The 22,504-nt window shown below is 45.1% G+C and overlaps 1 protein-coding gene across 2 annotated transcripts in view; it reads right to left on the reverse strand.

Moving 5' to 3' along the window:
- LOC125460529 (transmembrane and coiled-coil domains protein 1-like) overlaps window positions 1–22,491 on the reverse strand; it is a 55,681-nt gene extending 33,190 nt beyond the window's left edge. The window contains exons 1-2 of one of the 2 annotated variants that reach the window (XM_059649541.1): window positions 22,356–22,491; window positions 18,753–19,285 (exon numbers count right to left, since the gene is read on the reverse strand). In XM_059649541.1, the coding sequence (XP_059505524.1) occupies window positions 18,753–18,971 (219 nt within the window). In that variant the 5' untranslated portion in view covers window positions 18,972–19,285; window positions 22,356–22,491. Of the gene's footprint in view, window positions 1–18,752; window positions 19,497–22,355 lie in introns of both variants that reach the window. The other variant, XM_059649539.1, reaches the window with a different exon arrangement.
- Window positions 22,492–22,504: the final 13 nt, after the last annotated feature.

The following is a 22,504-nucleotide window of genomic DNA, read 5'->3' on the forward strand; positions in this document are numbered from 1 at the left end:
AGCTTTTGTGCTCCTGAGATGCTGCTTGGCCTGCTGTGTTCATCCAGCCTCACATTTTATTATCTTGGAATCTCCAGCATCTGCAGTTCCCATTATCACAGGAAGCAATAGTTCATGCAGCAGGAGAAGCACTGAAGGATGGTGAGCTAGGCACGAGTCATACTTCAACCATGCATTCCTCTGTTTTACTCTTAACTGATCCTGCCTGACTCACTCGCTTCCTGTCTGATCCCACATCAATAGCACTTGCTTTTGTGTTGGAGGAGGGTGCCGAAGTCAGATGTGTCAGAAGGCTGCAGACCAGACAGAGAGGAAACATTTTCAACTGTTACTGCCTCAACAGGAGGCTATTTGTGACCCAGAGAAGGAGAGGTTGCATATCATGCCGGGTCTGGAAACCTGTTCGGAGGGAATCAGAGAGCCACCGGAGACATCAGCATGAATTTGGGAAAGAGACTCAAGGGGAAACGGTAACTGGAAATGAGGCAGAAATTTGCAAAGATTAAAGGGTTCAAGGTTTATTTTTTGAGAGGGACAATAATAGAAGATTCAAAGGACAGGGGGCTCAAAATCAGTCAATGCAGTTTTATAGAGTCATAGAGTAATACAACACGGTAACAGGCCCTTCGACCCAAACTGGTCCACGCTGACCATGGTGTCCTCTCAGCTAGTTCCACTTGCCCACATTTGGTCCAAATCCTTCCCATTCACGTACCTATGCAAACGTGTTGTAAATATTGCTATTGTATCTACCTCAACCACATTCTCTGGCAGCTCACTCCATATACACACCACTCTCTGCGTGAAGAAGCTGTCCCTCAAGACCTTCTTAGATCTACCTCCTCTCACATTAAACCTATGCCATCCTGTTTTCAATTCCCCATCCATGGGAAAAAGACTATATGCATTCATCCTATGTATGCTCCTCATGATTTTATACACCTAAGTAAGGTCACCCCTCATTCTCCTTTGTTCCAGGGAATAAAACCCTATCCTGGTCAACCTCTCCCTAAAGTCCTGACAACATCCTTGTAAATCTTCTTTGCACACTTTCCAGTTTAACTATGTCTTTCCTATAATAGAGTGACCAAAACTGTCCAGAATACTCCAAGCGTGGCCTCACCAACGACTTATACAACTGTAACATAATGTCCCAACTCCTATACTCAATGCCTTGAACAATGAAGGCCAGCATGCTAAATGACTTCTTCACCACCCTGTCTACCTGTGACACCACTTTCAATGAGCTACGTAATTGTACTGCTCAGTCCCTCTGTTCGACAACACTCTTCAGGATCTGTGATAAACCCTCTCTGATGAAGGGTCTCGGCCCGAAATGTCAGCTTTTGTGCTCCTGAGATGCTGCCTGGCCTGCTGTGTTCATCCAGCTCCACACTTTGTACTCTTCAGGACCTTACAGTTTACTGTACAAGTCCTACCTTGGTTTGACTTTCCAAAGTGCAGCACCTCATACTTATTTGTACTGAACTGCATTTGCCAATCCTCAGCCCACTTCCCCATCTGATCAAAATCCCTCTGTAATTTCTGATAACCATCCCCGTTATCAACGATGGCTACTAATTGTGTATCATCACAAACTTACTAATCATGCCTTGTACATTCACAGCGAGATCATTTATAGAGGAGCTGTGTAGCTCTGGTCGTGGATTACGATGTAGACTTGCTCGCCGAGCCAGTGGGTTTAATTGCAGATGTTTCGTCACCCTGTGAGGTAACATAGTCAGTGCACCGCTACTGTTGAGTCGGTGTTCTGTCCCACTTGTTATATATATGTCTCGGTTTGCTGGGGTGGTTGGTATTACTTCTGATTTTGTTTCTCAGTGGTTTCTACATCAGATCCAGTTCAATGTGTTTGTTGATGGAGATCTGGGCGGAATCCCAGGCCTCCAGGAATTCTCTGGCATGTCTCTGTTTGGCTTGTGCTATTATGGATGTGTTGACCCATTCGAATTCATGTCCTTCCTTGTCTGTGTGTATCGAGACCAGTGAGAACTGATTGGGTCTCTTGGTGGCTTGTTGGTGTTCGTGTATCCTTATTGTCAGTTTTCTTCCAGTTTGGCCTGTGTAATGTTTCTCAAAGTCCTTGCATATTATTTTGTATATTTCGTTAGTTTTATTGGTTGTGGGTATGGGATCCTTTACATTCATCAATAGCTGTCACAGGGTGCTTGTTGATTTGTGGGCTACCCTGATACTTGTGGTCATCTCTGATATACGGTAGAGCGACAAGCATGTCTGTTCGTGTTGTGTTCTCTCACAGAGGTTTCGGAGGATTGCGCTTTTTGGCATCCATTCCTTTTACAAACTGCATATGCTCCTGTTCTGTATTGCATAATTCCAGATTGCTGCAGTGTATTGTGGCTCATTTGAACAATGTCCTGATGCAGCATCATTTGTAGGTGTTGGGGTTGGTCTGTGTGTGTGTGGTCTTTCTGTATACGTTAGTTTGGAGTTCCCCTTGTCCTTACATTCTACCATTCATTGTTCTTTTCTTCTTTTGTGAATTTTACTCCGGTGAGGATGTTGTTTATGTGTCAGCGGGTTTATTTTAGTCTTGTGCGTTTGATAATCACAAGGGTGTCATCTACATAGCGGACCCAGACTTTGGGTTGTATAGTGGGGAGCGCTGTCCATTCTAACCATTGCATTACTGCTTCTGCAATCAGTCCTGATATTGGGGTTCTGTTGACGTTCATTGATGTTTTGTTGATATGTTTGAATATCTGGTCATTGAAGGTGAAGTGGGATGTTAGGCACAGATCCGGCAGTTTCAGGGTGCTGCCCTTGTTGATGCTGTTAGTGTCACGGAGTGTCTGCCTTCCTGATTTTTCCAGCAACATGGTAATTGTTTCTTCGGCTAAGTTGACGTTTATGGACGTAAATAGTGCTATTACATTGAATGATATCATTATCTCGCTCTCTTCTATTCTGGTGTCCTCAATGGTGTTGAGGAATTCTTGGGTGGAGTGGGTAGTGTTGTCAACTAAGTATTTTAATTTCTGTTGTAGTTCTTTGGAGAGCCTACATGTTGGTGTGCCTGGTAGTCCCTAAGGTACATAAGCCAGGGGTCCCCCTCACCCCACTGACTCACCACCAGACACACCAACATACAGCCTCGCCAACGAACTACAATTGGAACAGAAATACTTAGCTGACAACTCTACCCACTCCATCTACTCCTCCTAAGAGGACATCAGTACGCCAGAATAGAAGTGGACAAGATAATGATATTCTTTGACGAAATAACAGTTACATTCATTAACATCAACTGAGCCAAAGAAACAATTACCATGTTGCTGGACGAATCAGGAAGGTTGACACGCCATGACACCATGAAGAAGGGGCTAGGCCCGAAATGGCAGCCTTCCTGCTCCTCTGATGCTGCTAGACCTGCTGTGTTCATCCAGCTCTACACCTTATTATCTCAGACACTTAGTAGCCCACACACCAATAACCACCCTGCCAAACTGGAAGGAAACTGACAATAAGGATACACAAACACTAACTGGCCACCAAGAGACACAACTAATTCTCACAGGTCTCAATACACACTGACAAAGGAGGACATGAATTTGACTGGGAGAACACATCCATAATAGCACAAGCCAAACAGAGACATGCTGGGGAATTCCTGGAAGCTTGGCATTCCATCTGGGACTCCATCAAACTCATTGAAATGAACGCAATATACAAACCACTGAGAAACAGAACTGGAAGTAATACCAATCACCCCAGCAAACCGAGTCATATAAATAACAAGTAGGACAGAACACCAAAGCTTTACTGGAGGCACGCTGACAACGTTAATGAGCAGGGTGACAAGATACCTGCAATTAAACCCACCAGCTCAGTGCGCAAGTCTACAACCTTAACTAATAACAAAGGTCCCAGCACCGACCCCTGTAGCAGACCACTAGTCACAGGTCTCCAGTTCAAGAAAAAGCCTTCACCATCAGCCTCCAATTTTTACCATCGAGCCAAATTTGAATCCAATTGGCTGCACTCCCTGGATCCCATGCAACCTAACTTTCATGGCTAGCCTGCTGTGCAGGGCCCTGTCAAAGGCCTTACTGAAGTCCATATAGACAACATCCACTGTCCTCATCTATCCTCTTGGTTAGCCCTTTACAAAACTCGAAGAGTTAATAGACATAAATTCCCGCACACAATTCCATGCTAACCATCCCCAATCAGACCTTGGCTATCCAAATGTTGGTTGATCCCACCCTTCAGTATCCTCTCCAACAACTTGTCTACCACTGATGTCAGGCTCACTGGCTTGTAGTTCCCTGGCTTGTCTTTGCTACCTTTCTTAAACAATGGACCAACATCCCAGCCACCTTCCAGTCTTCTGGAACTTCACCAGCAGCTAAACATGCAGCAAAAAGAAAAAAGGGGTGGAGGAGTTGCAATACTGGTCAAAGATGATATCACAGCTATACTGAAGGAGGGCCCCATGGAGGACTCAAGCAGTGAGGCAATATGGGTAGTACTCAGAAATAGGAAGGATGCAGTAACAATGTTGGGGCTGTACTACAGGACTCCCAACAGCAAGCATGAGATAGAGGTACAAATATCTAAACAGATAATGGAAAAGTGTAGCAGAAACAGGGTGGTGTTGATGGGAAGATTTTAATTTTCCCAACATTGAATGGGGTTCACTCAGTGTTAGGGGTCAAGATGGAGCAGAATTTGTAAGGTGCGTCCAGGAGGGTTTTCTAGAGCAGTATGTATGTAGTCCAACTCGGGAAGGTGCCATACTGGACCTGGTGCTGGGGAATGAACCCGGCCAGGTGGTTGAAATTACTGTAGGGGACTACTTTGGAAATAGCGCCCACAATTCCATAAGTTTTACAATACTCATGGACAAGGATAGGAGTGGTCCTAAGGGAAGAGTACTAAACTGGGGGAAGGCCGACTATACCAAGATTCGGCAGGATCTGGGGAATGTAGATTGGGAGAAACTGTTTGAAGGTAAATCCACATTTGATATGTGGGAGGCTTTTAAAGAGAGGTTGATTAGCATGCAGGAGAGACGTGTTCCTGTGAAAATGAGGAATAGAGAAGGCAAGATTAGGGAACCATGGATGACAGGTGAAATTGTGAGACTAGCCAAAAGGAAAAAGGAAGCAGACATGAGATCTCGGGAACTGAAGACAAAACAAGCTTTGGAAGAATATGGGAAATGTAGAGCGAATCTGAAAACGAGGGATTAGTGGGGTTAAGAGAAGACGTGAGATATTGCTGGCAAACATGGTTAAGGAAAATTCCAAATCCTTTTATTCATATATAAGGAGCAAGAGGGTAACTAGAGAAAGGATTGGCTCACTTAAGGACAAAGAAGGAAAGTTATGTGCCGAGTCAGAGAAAATGGGTGACATTCTTAACGAGTACTTTGCATCGGTATTCACTAAGGAGAGGGACATGAGATGTTGAGATTAGGGATAGATATTTGCTTACTCTAGGTCAAGTTGACATAAGGAAGGAAGAAGTGTTGGGTATCCGAAAAGACATTAAGGTGGACAAGTCCCCTGGCAGATGGAGTTCAATCCGGGCAAATGTGAGGTGATGCATTTTGGAAAATCTAATTCAAGGGCGAACAATACAGTAAATGGAAAAGTCTTAGGGAAAATTGATGAACAGAGAGATCTGGGTGTTCAGGTCCATTGTCCCTGAAGGTGGCAACGCAGGTCAACAGGGTGGTCAAAAAGGCATACGGCATGCTTTCCTTCATCGGACAGGGTACTGAGTACAAGAGTTGGCAGGTCATGTTACAGTTTTATAAGACTTTGGTTGGGCCGCATTTAGAGTACTGTGTACAGTTCTGGTCGCCACATTACCAAAAGGATGTGGACACTTTGGACAGGGTGCAGAGGAGGTTCACCAGGATGCTGCCTGGTATGGAGGGTGCTAGCTATGAAGAGAGATTGAGTAGATTAGGATTATTTTCATTAGAAAGATGGAGATTGAGGGAGGACCTGATTGAGGTCTACAAAATCATGAGGGGTATAGACAGGGTGGATAGCAAGAAACTTTTTCCCCAGAGTGGGGGACTCAATTACTAGGGGTCATGAGTTCAAAGTGAGAGGAGGAAAGTTTAAGGGAGATATGCGTGGAAAGTTCTTTACGTAGAGGGTGGTGGGTGCCTGGAACGCGTTACCAGCGGAGGTGGTAGACGCAGACACGTTAGCGTCTTTTAAGATATATCTGGACAGGTACATGGATGGGTGGGGAGCAAATGGACACAGGCCCTTAGAAAACAGATGACAGGTCAGAGGATCTCGATTGGCGCAGGCTCGAGGCCCGAAGGGCCTGTTCGTGCGGTGTAATTTTCTTTGTTCTTTAAAAGTCTCTACAAGGGCCTCTGCAATTTCTTCCCCAGCCTCTCACAACATCCGAGGATGGACTTGATCAGGCCCAGGGGATTTATCCACCTTAATGTGCTTAAAGGCTGCAAAGACCTCTTCTCCAGTAATGTGTATGCGATCCAAAGCATCCCACCTGTTTCCCTTTTTTTTAAGCATCCACGATTCTCTCCTCAGTAAACACTGAAGAGAAATATTCACTGAAAATCTTCCCCACCTCCTGTGGCTGTACACATAGACCGCCATGCCGATCTTTAAGGGGGTCCTATTCGCTCCCTAGCCACCATTTTACTCTTAAATATGGCTACCGAATCTCTTGGGACTATCTTTGACTTTATCTACCAGAACTATCTCAGAGCCTCTTTTTATTCTTCTGATTTCCATCCACTTTTTATAGTCATCTAGAGATTCACTTGAGCCTGATAGCTTAACCCCAATGTCTACCTTCTTCTTCCTGACCAGAACCTCAATATCCCATGTCAGCCAGGGACCCCTAAACCTGCCAGCTTTTCCCTTCACCCTTCATCATGGAATTCCTACAGTGCAGAGAGGCCATTCGACCAACTGGACCCTCCAAACAGAATCCCACCTGTAACTGCGCATGGGTGTTTTTTTTTTAAAACCATGACTAATCCACCTAGCCTACACATCCTCGGAATGTGAGCAGAAACCGGAGCACCCAGCAAAAGCCTACACAGACAAGGGGAGAATGTGCAAACTCCAGACAGTCACCCGACACTAGAATCAAACCTGGGTCCCTGCTGCTGTGAGGTGGCAAAGCTAACCACTGAGCTAGAGATAATGGGAACTGCAGATGCTGGAGAATTCAAGGTAACAAAGTGTGGAGCGGGATGAACACAGCAGGCCAAGCAGCATCTTAGGAGCACAAAAGCTGACGTTTCGGGCCTAGACCCTTCATTCTAGGCCCGAAACATCAGCTTTTGTGCTCCTAAGATGCTGCTTGGCCTGCTGTGTTCATTCAGCTCCACACTTTGTTATCTCTAACCACTGAGCCACCTGTGTCACTAGCAGATAGAAAGTAGTCTGCAGGTTTGACAGGAATAAGCACAAGGGAGCAAGAAATAGTCCTGATAGACCGGATAAGACAACATAAGAAGCAAATAGAAAGTAGACAAAGGATGAACTCGAGGCTGGGAGAAGCCCTGGAAAATGTTTGGCCTGGCGTACACATGGATTTTGCAAGTGACAGCTGCAGCTCAATAGAAGATTGTAATCTCACTGACAAAGAAATCTGTGAGCTCCTTACCCTATCCACTGTTCTGACACTGTACAGTGGACATGGGTCTGGTGTCATGTATTGGCTAGACCAGGTAAAGACAGCAGGTTTCCTTTCCTGAAGGGCATAAGTGAACCAGATTTTTGTTTATAACAAAAGCCAATTGTTACACGGTCATTGGTAAACTAGTTTTATTTTATTCTAGATCTTATTGAATTCAAACATTACTGTCAATCATGGTGGGATTTGAAGTCAAATCCCCAAAACATTAGTCTGGATCTCTGACTTACTAGACCAGTGACAGTTCTAGTTCCCCTCAAAGCAAGGGTCAATAATCCATCCTGCTGTCGAGCACAGTGAAAGGCAGCACCAGCGGTGAGATACTGGCAGCCACACATTTTAGTCAAGAACAGAGAGATTGGAAAACTGCCATCTAATCAGTGCAGTCATTAAGAAAGTACTGGATTGTCATTTTGTACTGAATGATATCATTTGAACTTTGGGATGAGATATGAACCATGTTGTTCTCTCTGACAGACCGCTAGTCCTAGACATAAGATGGAAAAGAATTCCTCTCGGCACTAGGCTATGTCTAGCCTAAAAAAGCAGGCAGCGGAACTGTGGGCCTTCCCAGGCAATACCTCATTAGTAATACACAATCCATGCTCAGTGCCAAGCAGGACAGTCAGACACAGTTGCCTGGCACAGGACAGTGAGGTAATTCCCACTGGAGGGGCACTAAACAATCTACAGCAAATACTGCAGTTCACAGTTGATGGTCAGCTTCACTGGTTGAAATCAATCACTCACACTATCTGCTTCATATTACGCTGCCTTATCCAATCACATGTACACATTTCACTGCTAGTCACACTACAACATGGAGCAAGATAATAAAATGTGAGGCTGGATGAACACAGCAGGCCAAGCAGCATCTCAGGAGCACAAAAGCTGACGTTTCGGGCCTAGACCCTTCATCAGAGCTCTGATGAAGGGTCTAGGCCCGAAACGTCAGCTTTTGTGCTCCTGAGATGCTGCTTGGCCTGCTGCGTTCATCCAGCCTCACATTTTATTATCTTGGAATTCTCCAGCATCTGCAGTTCCCATTATCTCTCACAACATGGAGCAAGCCTGATTTACCCTATTGGTTTGGTTCACTCATCTCATCCTGGAATCTTTGGGATTCTGGGCAATCAGAGACAGACAATAAATTCAGGCCTGGCCAGTAATGTCCACATCCCCTGAACTAATTTTTTTAAAAAAAAAATCAGGATTTGGTTTGATTTATAGTAGTCACATGTACCCAAGTACAGTGAAAAGCTTTGTTTGCGAGCAGTGCAGGCAGATCATTGGTAAGCAAAGACATGCGGAGCATAGGGTGCTTAGACAGAGTGAGGCATACAGGTTACACTGCACAGGAGGAGTGCAAGGCAAGGTGAACATTAACAGGATCAACATTATTTGAAATGAGAGAGTCCATTAATCAGTCTAATAAGGGCAGGGAAGAAGCTGTTCTTGAACCCATTGGTGCATGTGGTCAAGCTTCTTCATCTTCTGCCTGATCAAGAGGTTGTAGAAGAGCATTACTGGGGTGGGAAGGTTCTGAGCAGCCTTTCTGCTGCAATGAGAAGTGTAAATGGAGTCATGGATAGGAAGAGATAACAAGGTGTAGAGCTGGATGAACACAGCAGGCCAAGCAGCATCAGAGGAGGAGGAAAAGATAACTTTGAGTCGAGACCCTTCTTCAGAAAAAATGAATAGGATAGGAAGTTGGCTTCCATGGTGGTCTGGGCTGTGCACACAAGGATCCTGCTATTATCACCTCCTCTATCCACATCTTTGATTAATTCACTTTGTCCCATTAGAATTTCCTTTGGCCTTAACTTACAAAATCTTTCACCATTTAACCTCTCCTGATCTCCACCCCATCAGATCTCTCGCTCTGTTCTTCATCTCACCCTTCCACTTGTTCAAACATGGCTGCATGTCTCTTTCTTCAGCCTGACTGCACATTCTGGTACTGAATTGCTGATTTTCAACACAGACTTAAACAGACAAAAGAGAGAGGACTGAATGCAGCCTTGAAGGATTAATGTGTTCCCTCCATTACAAGCACCTCAAGCAAAGCAACAACTTTTTAAAAAAAGTTAAATTTGAAATTTAGAAAAGCCCACCAGAGAATATTTTCAGACAGAAGGTTGAGGAGTTTGCTCTGGGTTATATCAAAGTTAGTCAAAATGGGTTGGAAGGCCACAGAGAGCAAGGATGGCGAGAAAGCATAACAGGTCAAAACTGCAACTAATTTAGAAACAGCAAGTTAGGCTACTGGCAGTCAAACTCTTCAGATCCAAACAGAATCAAGTGAGTAGTTAATCAGGATTGGCAGGGGTGTAATACATCAAAATCCTGGGGGAATGATTTAGTGAGGTCACATAACAATGGATCCAAAGCTAGGTAGTTGCAATGCACAGCAAAAGGTTTTCAATATGAAGTAGCGATTCCAAAACAAACAACCACAGCAAAGATCGACAATAGCACCTTCTCCACGCCAATCTTCAACAGCTTAAATACAGGTACTGACAGGTTCTTCCCTGCTGTTATGAGATTGCTGAATGGACCTCTCTAATTTCAAATCTAAATGTTGAATGCAGCGGGTGTTGTTTTTGTACACCTGAGCAGCTGTAACCGTGTGTGCTTCACTCTGTTCGATCATTTTATGATCTACCTGTACTGCACACAAAACGAAACTTTTCACTGTACTTAGATACATGTGACAGCAATAAATCAAATCACAGAAACAAGGAGAGTCACAGAGGTACACAGTACAAGAAAGGCACTTCAGACAACTGAGTCTGTGCCAGTCAAAAACAACCAGTTGAGGCTAATAATCAGCAATGTGGGAAGCACATAGTTTGATACAAGGCAACATGTTGATGAAATGCACACATTCTCTCTCTAAAGGTACTGATGACCCCTGTGAAAGTTCCAATAAAACAGAAAGCAAAATACTGTAGATGTTGGAGATCAGAAATAAAAAGCAGAATACCAGGGAGGCCAGGTCTGACACACAACTTTCCTGTTCTGGCAAACTCTCAGCGCTTCAACAAAACACCAAAATGGGATCTGGTCACCCAGCCTGTCAAGCCTTGTCTACTTGCATTAGATCAGCGCTGACTGGGATTTCAATTCAACATGTCCACATTGGCTCCATGTCCTTCCATACCACGACTCACCAATACTGACCATCAAAAGATGCAAAGTCTTGGTTATGGGAAAAGAGAACAAATATAAATGTTGGCAACATCCGCTGGGACCTGTCTCAATAACTGCGAGAGCGAGGTGAGAGTGCTGGTGGGAGTGGTAATGGTAGGGGAGGGAAGGGAGTTAGGGTTCCTAGGCTAGGTACTTCACTATACATCCAGGCAATACACTCCAAACCACTATATGAATAAACTTGTTCATATTGGCATTTACTTCTTCTAAGAATAATTTTAAGCCTGTGTGTCTCATTCATACATCTATTCTCATAAATGTCTTCTGCTCTGTGCAATGTGTTCATATCCTTTCTAAAACTGTGAAGAAACATATAGAAGATACCAGCCAAGGTCTAACCAGTATCCTATTCAGCATAGCCTCCCTGCCCTTGCATTCTCTGCCACTATTAAGGAAGCCTAGAATGCTGAAGGCATTATTTAAAGCTCTCTCTGCAGAGCCTTATTGACACCACAGCTGGGGTAGTGCATGCAGTTTTGGTCTCCCTACCGAAGAAAGGATAAACTTGCCAAAGACGGAGTACAGCAGGAGTTCACTAGGCTGATACCAGGGATGGCAGGACTGTTGTATTAAGAGGTTGCTTCAACTGGGCCTGTATTCTCTAGAGTTTAGAAGAATGATGGGGGAGCTGACTGAAACATGTTAAACTCTAACATGGCTGGACAGACTCTATGGAGGGAGAATGCTCCCCCTGGTTGGGGGCCGCAGAACCAGGCAACACAATTTCAGAGATAGTAGGAACTGCAGATGCTGGAGAATCCAAGATAACAAAGCATAGAGCTGGATGAACACATGGCTCCAAGCAGCATCTTAGGAGCATAAAGGCTGACGTTTCGGGCCTAGACCCTTCATCAGAAATGGGGGAGAGGGTTCTGAAATAAATAGGAAAAGAAGGGGAGGCGGATCGAAGATGGATAGAGGAGAAGATAGGTGGAGAGGAGACAGACAAGTTAAAGAAGTAGGGATAGAACCGGTAGAGGAGAGTGTAGGTGGGGAGGGGATTGGTCAGTCCGGGGAGACGGACAGGTCAAGGGGGCAGGATGAGGTTAGGAGGTAGGGAATGGAGGTGTGGCTTGAGGTGAGAGGAGGGGATGGGGAGAGGAAGAACAGATTAGGGAGGCGGAGGCAGAGATGAGCTGGGTTGGGCAGGGCTGGTTTTGGGATGCAGTAGGGGGAGGGGAGATTTTGAATATTGTCAAATCCACATTGCTACCATTGGGCCTCCTGCAGTGCCACAAAGATGCCACCTTTGGGTTGCAGGAACAGCAACTCATATTCCGCTTGGGAACCCTGCAGCCCAATGGTATCATTTCTGATGAAGGGTCTAGGCCCAAAACGTCAGCTTTTCTGCTCCGAAGATGCTGCTTGGCCTGCTGTGTTCATCCAGCTCTACACTTTGTTAACACAATTTCAGGATACACAGTAGACCATTTAGGGCTGAGGTTAGGAGATATTTCTTCACTCAAAAGAGTAGAGGAATTTGCGACCACAGAAGGCTGTGTAGGCTGTGTCACTGAACATATTCATGAACAAGATATATAAATTTCTATGTTACAAGATGTCGAGACGTATGAGATTGTAGGAATATGGCACTGAGATAGAGAATGAGGCACTGAAAAGCAGAGATGGCTCAAAGGGCTTCAAGCCCTACTCCTGCTCCTAGTTTCTATGTTACCTGCCTCGTCAATAACTTACACACATACGCACCTCAGGCTCTCTGCTGCTGCACATCTTTTAGTCAAGTAACCCCTATTTTACATGTCTGTCCATGTATTTTGCACTAAACGGTAGTACCTCACACTTCTCTGCATTGAGCTTCATCTGCCACTTACTCAGCCATTCTATCAACTTGTCCACGACTTTTCGATGTTCTCCACTGTCTTCTTCGTGGTTTACAATGCTCCCAAGTTTTGTACCATCTATATACTTTGGATCCTGGGCTGACTCCCCTGGCCTGGACTCGCAGGCTGAGCCGAGGTCTGTGTCTAGGTCTGGGCCCCTGAAAGAGCGGGGGCATCAGCAAACGGGATGGTGGAGGACCCCGACAACTGACGGTAGTGACCGGAAGAGCTTCGGATTGGGAACAGGAGGTATGGGGCCTGTGCATCCCCAGGCCCATGGCTCCAGCAGCTGTGATTGTGGGAGCAGGGAGGCCCATAACCGAGACCCCAGGAGCCTGTTACAGAGATTGCAGTCAGTGCCAGTGACTGGAGGAAAAGCAAAAGAGGAACGAGTGAAAGCTGAACCTTACTGCAGTAAAATCTTGCATTACATTCAATGTTTCGAGATAGCACTGCAGCTTGGTAACATTTTCCTATAACATGTGAGAAAGCACTTTTCACTTTTTTTATATACAGGTGACAATAAATCAAACTCTAATCTACTCTGAAATTTCCCCCTGCACACCAAGATCTGGATTATTAACATACATCAGAAAAACCAAGAAGCCCAATAGCAACCTCTGGGGAAGTCCAATTCAAATCTTCCTTCAGCCTGAAAAATACCCATTATTCTGTTTCCTTGTACTCAGCCAATTTTGTATCCACACTGCATTGTACGTCTTCTGGAAGGCCATGTATATGACATCAACAGCATTATCCTCACCATTTCTCTGTTAGCTTGTCAAATATATTCCAGCAAATCAGTTCAATTCAATTCTCCCTCAAGTCAATACTGATCCTTCTTAAATCAACCCACATGTTTCCTTGTATTTAATCATTAAAATCCTGAATAATTGTTGCCCAGAAACTTCCACACCATCAAAGTTAAACTGACAATAATAAAGACATTGATTCCGTATGAATGGGAAGAAACCAAAGTACGGGAAAGCTGTTTTTGCCCAGAAGGCAGAATAAACCTGGACATCTGGAAGGGCTTGAATACTATTTTGTGCTTCACAGAATGCTACTTTGAAGTCAAGAACACTGCAATGTTGAAAGCTCCCCTTCAGGCCAATGTTGGGGGTTTGGGCAAAGACAGGTCCCAGGCTCACAATACAGGACTATCCATCATCCATGACCAGAACATTCAGGAAGTACTTTGAAAAGTGTCAAATTCTGACACAGCAGGTCAGACTGGGTGCATTGTGGATATTTCCCCCTGGCTAGGGAAGGAGGAGTTCAGAACAAGGGGTCACCATCTCAAGAAACATGGTAGGCCACTTCAGACTGAGATTAGGAGAAATTTCTTTACGTGAGCTGGTAAACCTGTAGAATTCTCCCTCATAGAAGGGTGTGTTGGCCAAGTCACTGAATATATTCAGGAAAGATTTCTTGAAACTAACAGTTTCAAAGAACATCAGGACTGTACTCTGTTGACTACGACATTCAACCAACATTGTGCAGAAAGGTGGAATGGTTTTGATGGGCTGAGTGGCCAGTTCCTTCCCCTATTTTCTATGTTTCCATGAGAGGCTGTCCTTTTTTGACCAATAACAGCTCCCCAGAAGCAGTTGGAGACAAGCTGTCAGTGGGATTGTGCCAAGAGTTCTCAATCACACATTCAACAATCTTTTCACCACCCCCTTTTAATGCAGAATTTTCTGAGCTGCACATTCACACCCAGATGTGTACTGCATGAGGCAGCGTTTGCTAAAATCTGAGGTAGTGGAAACTAACAACATTCCAATAATACCAATACAATGGGTTCGGGGAATAAACACAGCAACTATCATTACAGAAAAAAGTACTTTGAAAACTGTTGGGGCTAAAGATCGGTAAGTCCCTGGGACCAGATAAATGCATTGGCAAAAATAAAAGGAAGTAGCTACAGAGGTAATATATGCACTGGCAGAAATCTTCCAGGAATCCTTATTTTCTGGGAAAGCCCCAAAACAGCTGTCAAAACCCTTAATCAAAAGAGAGGCACAAAAAAAGTAGCTAAAACCAGTTATTGTAACATCTGTCATAATAAAGGATGTAATAGCAGTGTGTTCAGAAATACACAAACATGGTCAAGCAGAGTCAGCAGGGCCTGATGAAGAGGAAATAATGCTTGACAAATTTATCACAGTTCTTCAAAGGAAGTAACAAGCAGGAGACATAAAGGGGAGCCAGTACTATACTGTTTACGTTTGTAAAAGGCATTCAATAAAGTACCACACTTCAGACTAATTAATTAGATAAGAGCCGATGGTTAGCATAGAGAGGGGTTTGGCTAATTAATAGAATACAGAGAGTTAGGATGTCAACCTGTAACCAGTGCAGTGCCACAGGGATCAATGCTGGGGCAACAAATATTCACAAAATATGTTAGTGATTCAAATGTCAAGTCTATACATGGCACAAAACTAGGTGGGAAGACAAGCAGTGTGTATGATATAAATGGTCCACTGAAGGATATATAACAGTGAGTCGGTAAAAACCTGGCAGATGGAAATACATTGTGGAAAATATGACATGATGTACTTTGGCAGAGAAAACTGAAAAGGGGGATATTATTTAGATACAGAAAGGCAGCACAAAGTTGCAGCACAGAAACATTTGGGTAGTGGGGTGGAGTAGGGGAGTGGGGGAGGTCCTCGTACACAAATCACAAAAACCAACATCCACGTTTAGTGGGTAATGGGGAGGGCTACTGTATTTCTGGCGTTTATTTCAAATGGAGGAGAAGAAAAAGGAAACTTTGTTAAATTATATAAGGCACTGGTCAGAGCGTGGCTGGAACTGAGAACTTTAGTCCCCTCATCTAAGGAAAGGTAAACTGGCACAGGAGTCAGTCCAGAGAAGGCTCAGTATGATTATCCCAGGTATGGAGGGATTCCCTCAGGAGTAAAGGCTGAGTAGTATGGACCTGTACTCATTGGACAAGAATGAGAGGAGACCTTATTGAAACATACAAGATTCTTCAGGGGCTTGACAGGGTAGATGTGGAGAGCTAGTTTGTGCTTGTAAAGTCTCAAACCTAGGTCTCAGAATAAGGGGTTGCACATTTAAAATCAAAATTAGAGTGAATTTGTTTTCTCAGAGTGTAGTGAATCTGTGGAATTCTTTACCGCAAAGGGATGTTGAGGCTGGGTCATTGAAGATAGACAGATTTTTACTCAGTGAGCTAATCAAGATTTTGGGATTAAACTGAGAAAATGGAGTTGATGATGAACGGATCAGCTTTGATCTCACTGAATGGGGAAGCAAACTCGATAGGTCAAATGGCCTACTTCCACTCCTATGTTTTATGGGTTTAAATGAACACTTTGACTATAACGTGACGTAGCATTCAGGTAGAGCAAGCCACCAGCGGAAGAAAATCCATATTTGTAAAGAAAGATTTCAATAGACTCAAAACCTCCTATTTAATCTTGCAGATGCGGTCTCTGATTGAAGCCGCTCAGACACAGGATGTGCCCTGTTCATGCTGACTACAAGTCCCTTTACAATATTAACCACTACATTCATCACAATCTCCAGAAAAGAGAGACCCAATTTCAAAATATTTCCTGGTCATTGCATTTCCTCATTATATTGAGTTATTGGTTGGTTCACTGAGCTGACGAGTTTTCTTGCAAATGTTTTGTCTCCCTCCTAAGTGACATCTTCAGTGCCATGTAGCCTCTGCTGAAGTACTGTTGGTCAGTTCTGCTCTGAATTTAGATAACAAGGTGTAGAGCTGAATGAACACCACAGGCCAAGCAGCATCATAGGAGCAAGACCCTTAAGGTCTAGGCCTGAAACGTCAGCCTTCCTGCTTCTATGATGCTGTTTGGCCTGCTGTGCTCATCCAGCTCTTCACCTTGTTATCTCAGACTATCCAGCCCTGCAGTTCCTATTATCTTTGCTCTGAATTTATATGGTCCAGTATGTCATGGTGGGAAGAGCTGTTTCCCCATATTGTACTGCTTCGCCAGTAACTCGCAAAGACCAAAGACCACATACCCACAATGAGCAGGACAAATGAGATATACAAAATACCATGCAACAACTGCGAGAAGCAATACATAGGACAGACAGGCAGGGAACCTGCCACCAGTATACGTGAACACAAATTAGCAGCAAAACGGCATGAACGACTCTCTTGCGATTTAATACACTCTGGCAGAGAAGGACATCAGTTTAACTGGGACAAAGTTACAGTACTAGGACAAGAAAAACAAGGTCGAAAACTCTCTCAACCGTGTCTCCCACATTTCCTGCACCTCATCCCTCACACCCGCAACAACCGCCAAAAGAGAATCCCCCTGTCCTCAAATACCATCCCACCAACCTCCGGATACAACGCATCATCCTCCGGCACTTCCGCCATCTACAATCCGATCCCACCACTAAAGACATTTTTCCAACCCCACCTTTCTCTGCTTTCCAAAGAGACCACTCTCTCCGCGACTCCCTTGTCCGCTCCAAACTCCCCTCCAACCCCACCACACCCGGCACTTTCCCCTGCAACTGCAGGAAATGCTACACCTGCCTCCACACCTCTTCCCTCACCCCCATCCCAGGCCCCAAGATAACTTTCCATATCAAGCAGATGTTCACCTGCACATCCACCAATATGGTACACTGCATCGCTGTAGCCAGTATGGCTACCTCTACATTGGGGAAACCAAGCGGCGGCTTGGGGACCGCTTTGCAGAACACCTACGTTCAGTTCGCAATAAACAACTGCACCTCCCAGTCGCGAACCATTTCAACTCATTCCTTAGATCCCTCCCATTCCTTAGACGACATGTCCATCCTGGGCCTCCTGCTGTGCCATAATGACACCACCCATAGGTTGCAGGAACAGCAACTCATTCTGCTTGGGAACGCTGCAGCCCAATGGTATCAATGTGGATTTCACAAGCTTCAAAATCTTCCCTCCCACCACTGCATCCCAAAACCAGCCCAGCTTGTCCCCGCCTCCATAACCTGTTCTTTCTCTCATCTATCCCCTCCTCCCACCTCAAGCCACACCTCCATTTCCTACCTACTAACCTCATCCCACCCCCTTGACCTGTCCGTCCTCCCTACCTCCCCACCCATACTCTCCTCTCCACTTATCTTCTCCTCTAACCATCTTTGATCCGCCTCCCCTTCTCTGCCTATTTATTTCAGAATCCTCTCCCCATCCCCCTTTTCTGATGAAGGGTCTAGGCTTGAAATGTCAGCTTTTGTGCTCCTAAGATGCTGCTTGGCCTGCTGTGTTCATCCAGCCCCACACTTTGGTATTTTGGATTTTTCAGGATCTGCAGCTCCCATTATCTCTGAAAGAATTCCTGGAGGCCTGGTTTTCAACTACTGATGCAATAAACAAACATATTGAAATAGACCTCATCTACACACCGCTACTGTACAAAACCAGAAACAAGGCTGCCCCACACTGACAGACCAGACCATATAAGTTCAGAGCAGGACAGAATAACGCTTCAATGGAGGCTACACAGCACTGAAGATGTCACCTAGAAGGGAAATGAAATGTCTGTATGAAGACCAGTCAGCTCGGCAAACCAAACAACAACTCTAACCGCAACCCAAGCTTCAGATCTTTGTTAAAACATTCCTCATTATCATTGGTTAACAGTCACTCTGGCCAATTCAGCTCCTTCACACAGCAGTAGGCTCAGTAAGTCCTCCAAGTTAGCACCTCAATATAATCAGCAAGCACTGATTTCCAACAGCCCTGAGGAACACAGAGTACCCGCATCACCATTTGTGAACAGCACCTCCTTCTTACATGAACACACAAACCCGTTTGTCAAAGGATTAGTGCTACAGTCCGTGCAGAGATTTGGGGATCTGTTGCAAATGCATCAACACAGACACCTCTGCTACTCAAAAGTGCAGCAAATTTACGAGGCTTGCCTCACAAAGGGCTTTAACACTCAGCAACTGCTCAGTCTCTCACCACCACAGAGACTTGCACAACGATAAAGAGAAAGCAATTACCCGATCCAGCTCATCTCCCACATGAGGACTGAAGGTCACTGGCTCCACAAACGACGAGGATGTCGGCGCATCAGTGGTGGAAGCAGATCGGGGTCTACTGGAGTGTGACAGGAGACAGCTCATACCATCCGAGGCCGGCTTATGGGACGTTTGCGGGCTGCCTCGGGGAGTGTCCAACTTGCTTCTGCGACTGTGCAGGCTCGAACCGCGCTTCATCATGGGCGTCACCCGGATCTGCTGCAGGACCCTGTTGAGCGTAGTAGCCTGGCTGGGGGGCTGGTGGGATGGAACAGGCAAGCCCAGCTCCGTGGCTGGGCTGGTAGTTTCTGGACTCGGGGACTCCTGGTCAGCCTGAGCATGGAGGCCATCCTGGGGGGAGACAGAAGATCGGCGCCGCTGGGGGTGAAAGAGCTGCTTTAATCCCTGGCCCAGGGAACCAAAATTCTCCAGAGCATTCTGTGTTATCTTGGACAATGAATGTTCCGATTCACTAGGCTTCCTGCACTCAGGGTCTGTGGGCCTGGTACCGTTGTCTAGGTTATTAAGTGAAGGCTCATTGTTAGTTTGCTCCATGAAGCTCTGGTTTGATTTCTAATTTTTTTTAATTGACATGTATTTACTGACAGATATATGGCCCAGGCCTCTGCAAATAAATGGTCTCTTGGTGATCTAGCTTCTACATATCTGCGCAGTCAGGTTCAGGTTTCAGCATGCACACACCTGCCAGTGTCACATCATGCTCGTCTGACAGAAAAGAAAAAAAAAGATGCAAACGTTACAGGTCATGCAAATTTCAACTGAAAATTACAAACTGGTGCTAGGTTCAACATTTCTGATCTCTGTGCACTGCTGTCACTCAAAGCACAGTACTGTGATAACACCCCTGCAGCTTGACAATCCTTGTAGCTGCAAGCTTTTACTAAGAACTCCTTTATTCATCAGATTGACCCTTACAGAATCTCTCTCAAATCATGCTGGATGCTTATTATGATATTTATCATCTGGACTTTGCCCAACATTTACACCTTCTACTTACTCAGCATGGTTTGCCTGTAGATTATTGGCAGGAAGACATTCGGGGACTTTACATCTCAGGGGAGAAATATTTATCAATTTACCTTGTAGCAAACATACAGAAAGCACTTGTGCTCAGATTATAATTAATTGCACTCAAAGTGAAATGAGACTCAGGTGTTGACTGATCAAACGCACGGAGCCAATGCTGAAAGATCAGAAATCTTTTACCTTGCCACTGAGCACCCAAGCTTAAGATCTGAAGCAGTAACTGAAAACAAAACGAGCAGTGGCAGCAGAGCAGCAATGAAACATGCAGTCACGTATGTATAATAAATCTTGCAGACATTCTAACTGATGTCTACAAGCAAGAAAACAAATGTCAAAATCAGCTGCATTTCTAATAGCAAGTTACATTAACACTAAAATAAAACAAAGAACTGCAGATGCTGGAGACCTGAAACAAACAGCACTAGAGCCAGTAAAAGCATCAACAACTTCTGCAGCATACTTCACACAACAGCAAGAGTACTGTCACCTGGAATTTTAGTTAGGGATAGCTCCCTTTCAGTTAAACTGCAATGTAACCAGGAAAGCCACGGGAAAGATTTTGTGCTGTACAATAGCAGGATGATGTATTGCTGGGCTGAGACAGTGGTGGAGGGGCAAGATGATCACTACATGCTGCTTCTCATTTATGGTGTCAATTACGCTGTTTGGTGAGACACAGGTTAGTAGCAGGCACTGTCTTTGATTCCCCAACCACCCAGAGGGTACCTCAGCTGGAGCACTAACAAGACCAACGCTCCTTCAACAAATTTCACACCTGAATCTGATCTCACCTACTTGCCGCACAGCGCAGTGGACACCCAAGTAACAGGAGTAGGCCATTCAGTCCCTCGAGTCTGCTCCATCATTCAATACCATCATGATTAATCTTGGGCTTCAACCTCACTTTCCTGCCCACTTCCCATATCCCGAGATAAACGATGCCCTGGGGCAGCGTCTACCTCAGCTTCAAACAATCTTCCAGGGCACAAAATTCCAAAGATTCACAGCCTTTTGGAAGAATAATTTCTACCTATCCCAGCCCTAAATGGTCATTCCATGCGCCCGAGAGTGCACACCAATCCTGCTGCCAGGGCAACAACTTCCCAATATCTACCCTGTCAATTGTCTTTTCATTTCTCATTCTTCTAAACTCCATAGAATACTGGTCCAATTTGAGGGATGGGCAGAAGTAAGACTGTGCACACTATTCCAGATGCAATCTCATCAAAACTCTGTTAAACAAAGTGAGGCTTCTTTATGCCAATCTCCTTGTAAAAAAGTTTGTCATGCTATTTGCCTTCCAAATTGCTTGAAAGAGCTGAATGATAAATGTTGCATTCCTCGTAAGTTCCACTGAATATTAACTTCGCTCAACTTTTTAAAAACATTGAGAATAAAAAGAAGCCTTGCAATTACATGCAAATACAATTTCAATTTCCAGATCCAGTTCAATATCAATACCATCAAATTCCATCTGAGGTCACTTAGCCTAGAAACTCAAGTCTACAGTGGTCTCACTAGTACTGCTTCACATGAGAAAGTCTTCGGTGATCTGATCGCCTAACTCTGCTCCAATAATCCCTTCAAACCAATCTACTATTCCAACACCTCCCTTTCCAGCTTCCAGGCTAGCCATCAGCTGACTCGATCACCCCAAATCTGAAGCATTCAGAAATATTCTGCTGCTGGTGCCAGATGCTGTTAAGCAGAGGTCTGATACGAGTTCTTACTGCAGCCATGGCAGACTGACAGCAACTGAAGGTGTTGCATCTGAGAGACATTGATAATGTGAGGGGACGCATCAAGGTAAAGCCAAAACTCAGCCTGGCCTGACACTCACAAGGTCACTGCATTAGCTTTGAGAGGTCAAAGGCTACTGTCGACTGGTCAAGGTGGGGTGGGGATCAGCAGAGGCTGATCAAGGAGGGGGTTAAGTCATCCAGTCAAGGATGATGGGGCTCATTGCTGAGGGAGTTCTCAATTTGTGGTCAAAGGTCATTAGTTAAAGTGCAGTGGAGAATAACAGTAAACAGTCAAGAAGGAAATCAGAAGGAACAAGCTAAGAATTAGGGGAGGAGCTTAGTGGCCAGATGAGGTCATTGTCAGTGGTCAACTGTATGGGGATGGGGCAGCTGAAGGGTCATCAGTCACTGGAAGGTCAGAGGTCACAAGTCACAAATCAAGGTGGTGCCAGAGGTCACCAATCAAGAGGAGTCATCAGTCACTGCCAACAGAAAAGGCAGGGGTCATTGGTCAAGGGGAGGTCAGAGGTCACTGGTCAAGCAGGCCATTAGTCAGTGACCAAGGTGAGGTCAAAGGTCACTAGTCAAGAGCAGGTCAGAGGGCACTGGTCAAGAGGGGTCATTTGTCAATGGTCAAGAGCAGGTCAGAGGTCGCTGGTCAAGAGGGGCCCTTTGTCAATGGTCGAGGTGATCAGAGCCCAGGGTCACGGTCGAAAACTAGGCCCTTGTGTAAGGGACCAGTCAAACCTAAGGGGTGGGTGTATGCTGCTAAGAGTAAAGCTGAGCCGCTACCTACCGCAGCCCGGACAGGTTGGCACAGGGAGAGAGCACAGGGACTGAGTAGCACGACAGGCCGCAAACAGTAAGGGAAGCTGAGACACCGCTCCTATAAGTAACTGCTCAGACCCCACGGCTGGCACTGAGGATGGACAGCGTCAACACGCA

Source organism: Stegostoma tigrinum, chromosome 11 (assembly GCF_030684315.1).
Source record: "Stegostoma tigrinum isolate sSteTig4 chromosome 11, sSteTig4.hap1, whole genome shotgun sequence".
NCBI lineage: Eukaryota > Metazoa > Chordata > Chondrichthyes > Orectolobiformes > Stegostomatidae > Stegostoma > Stegostoma tigrinum.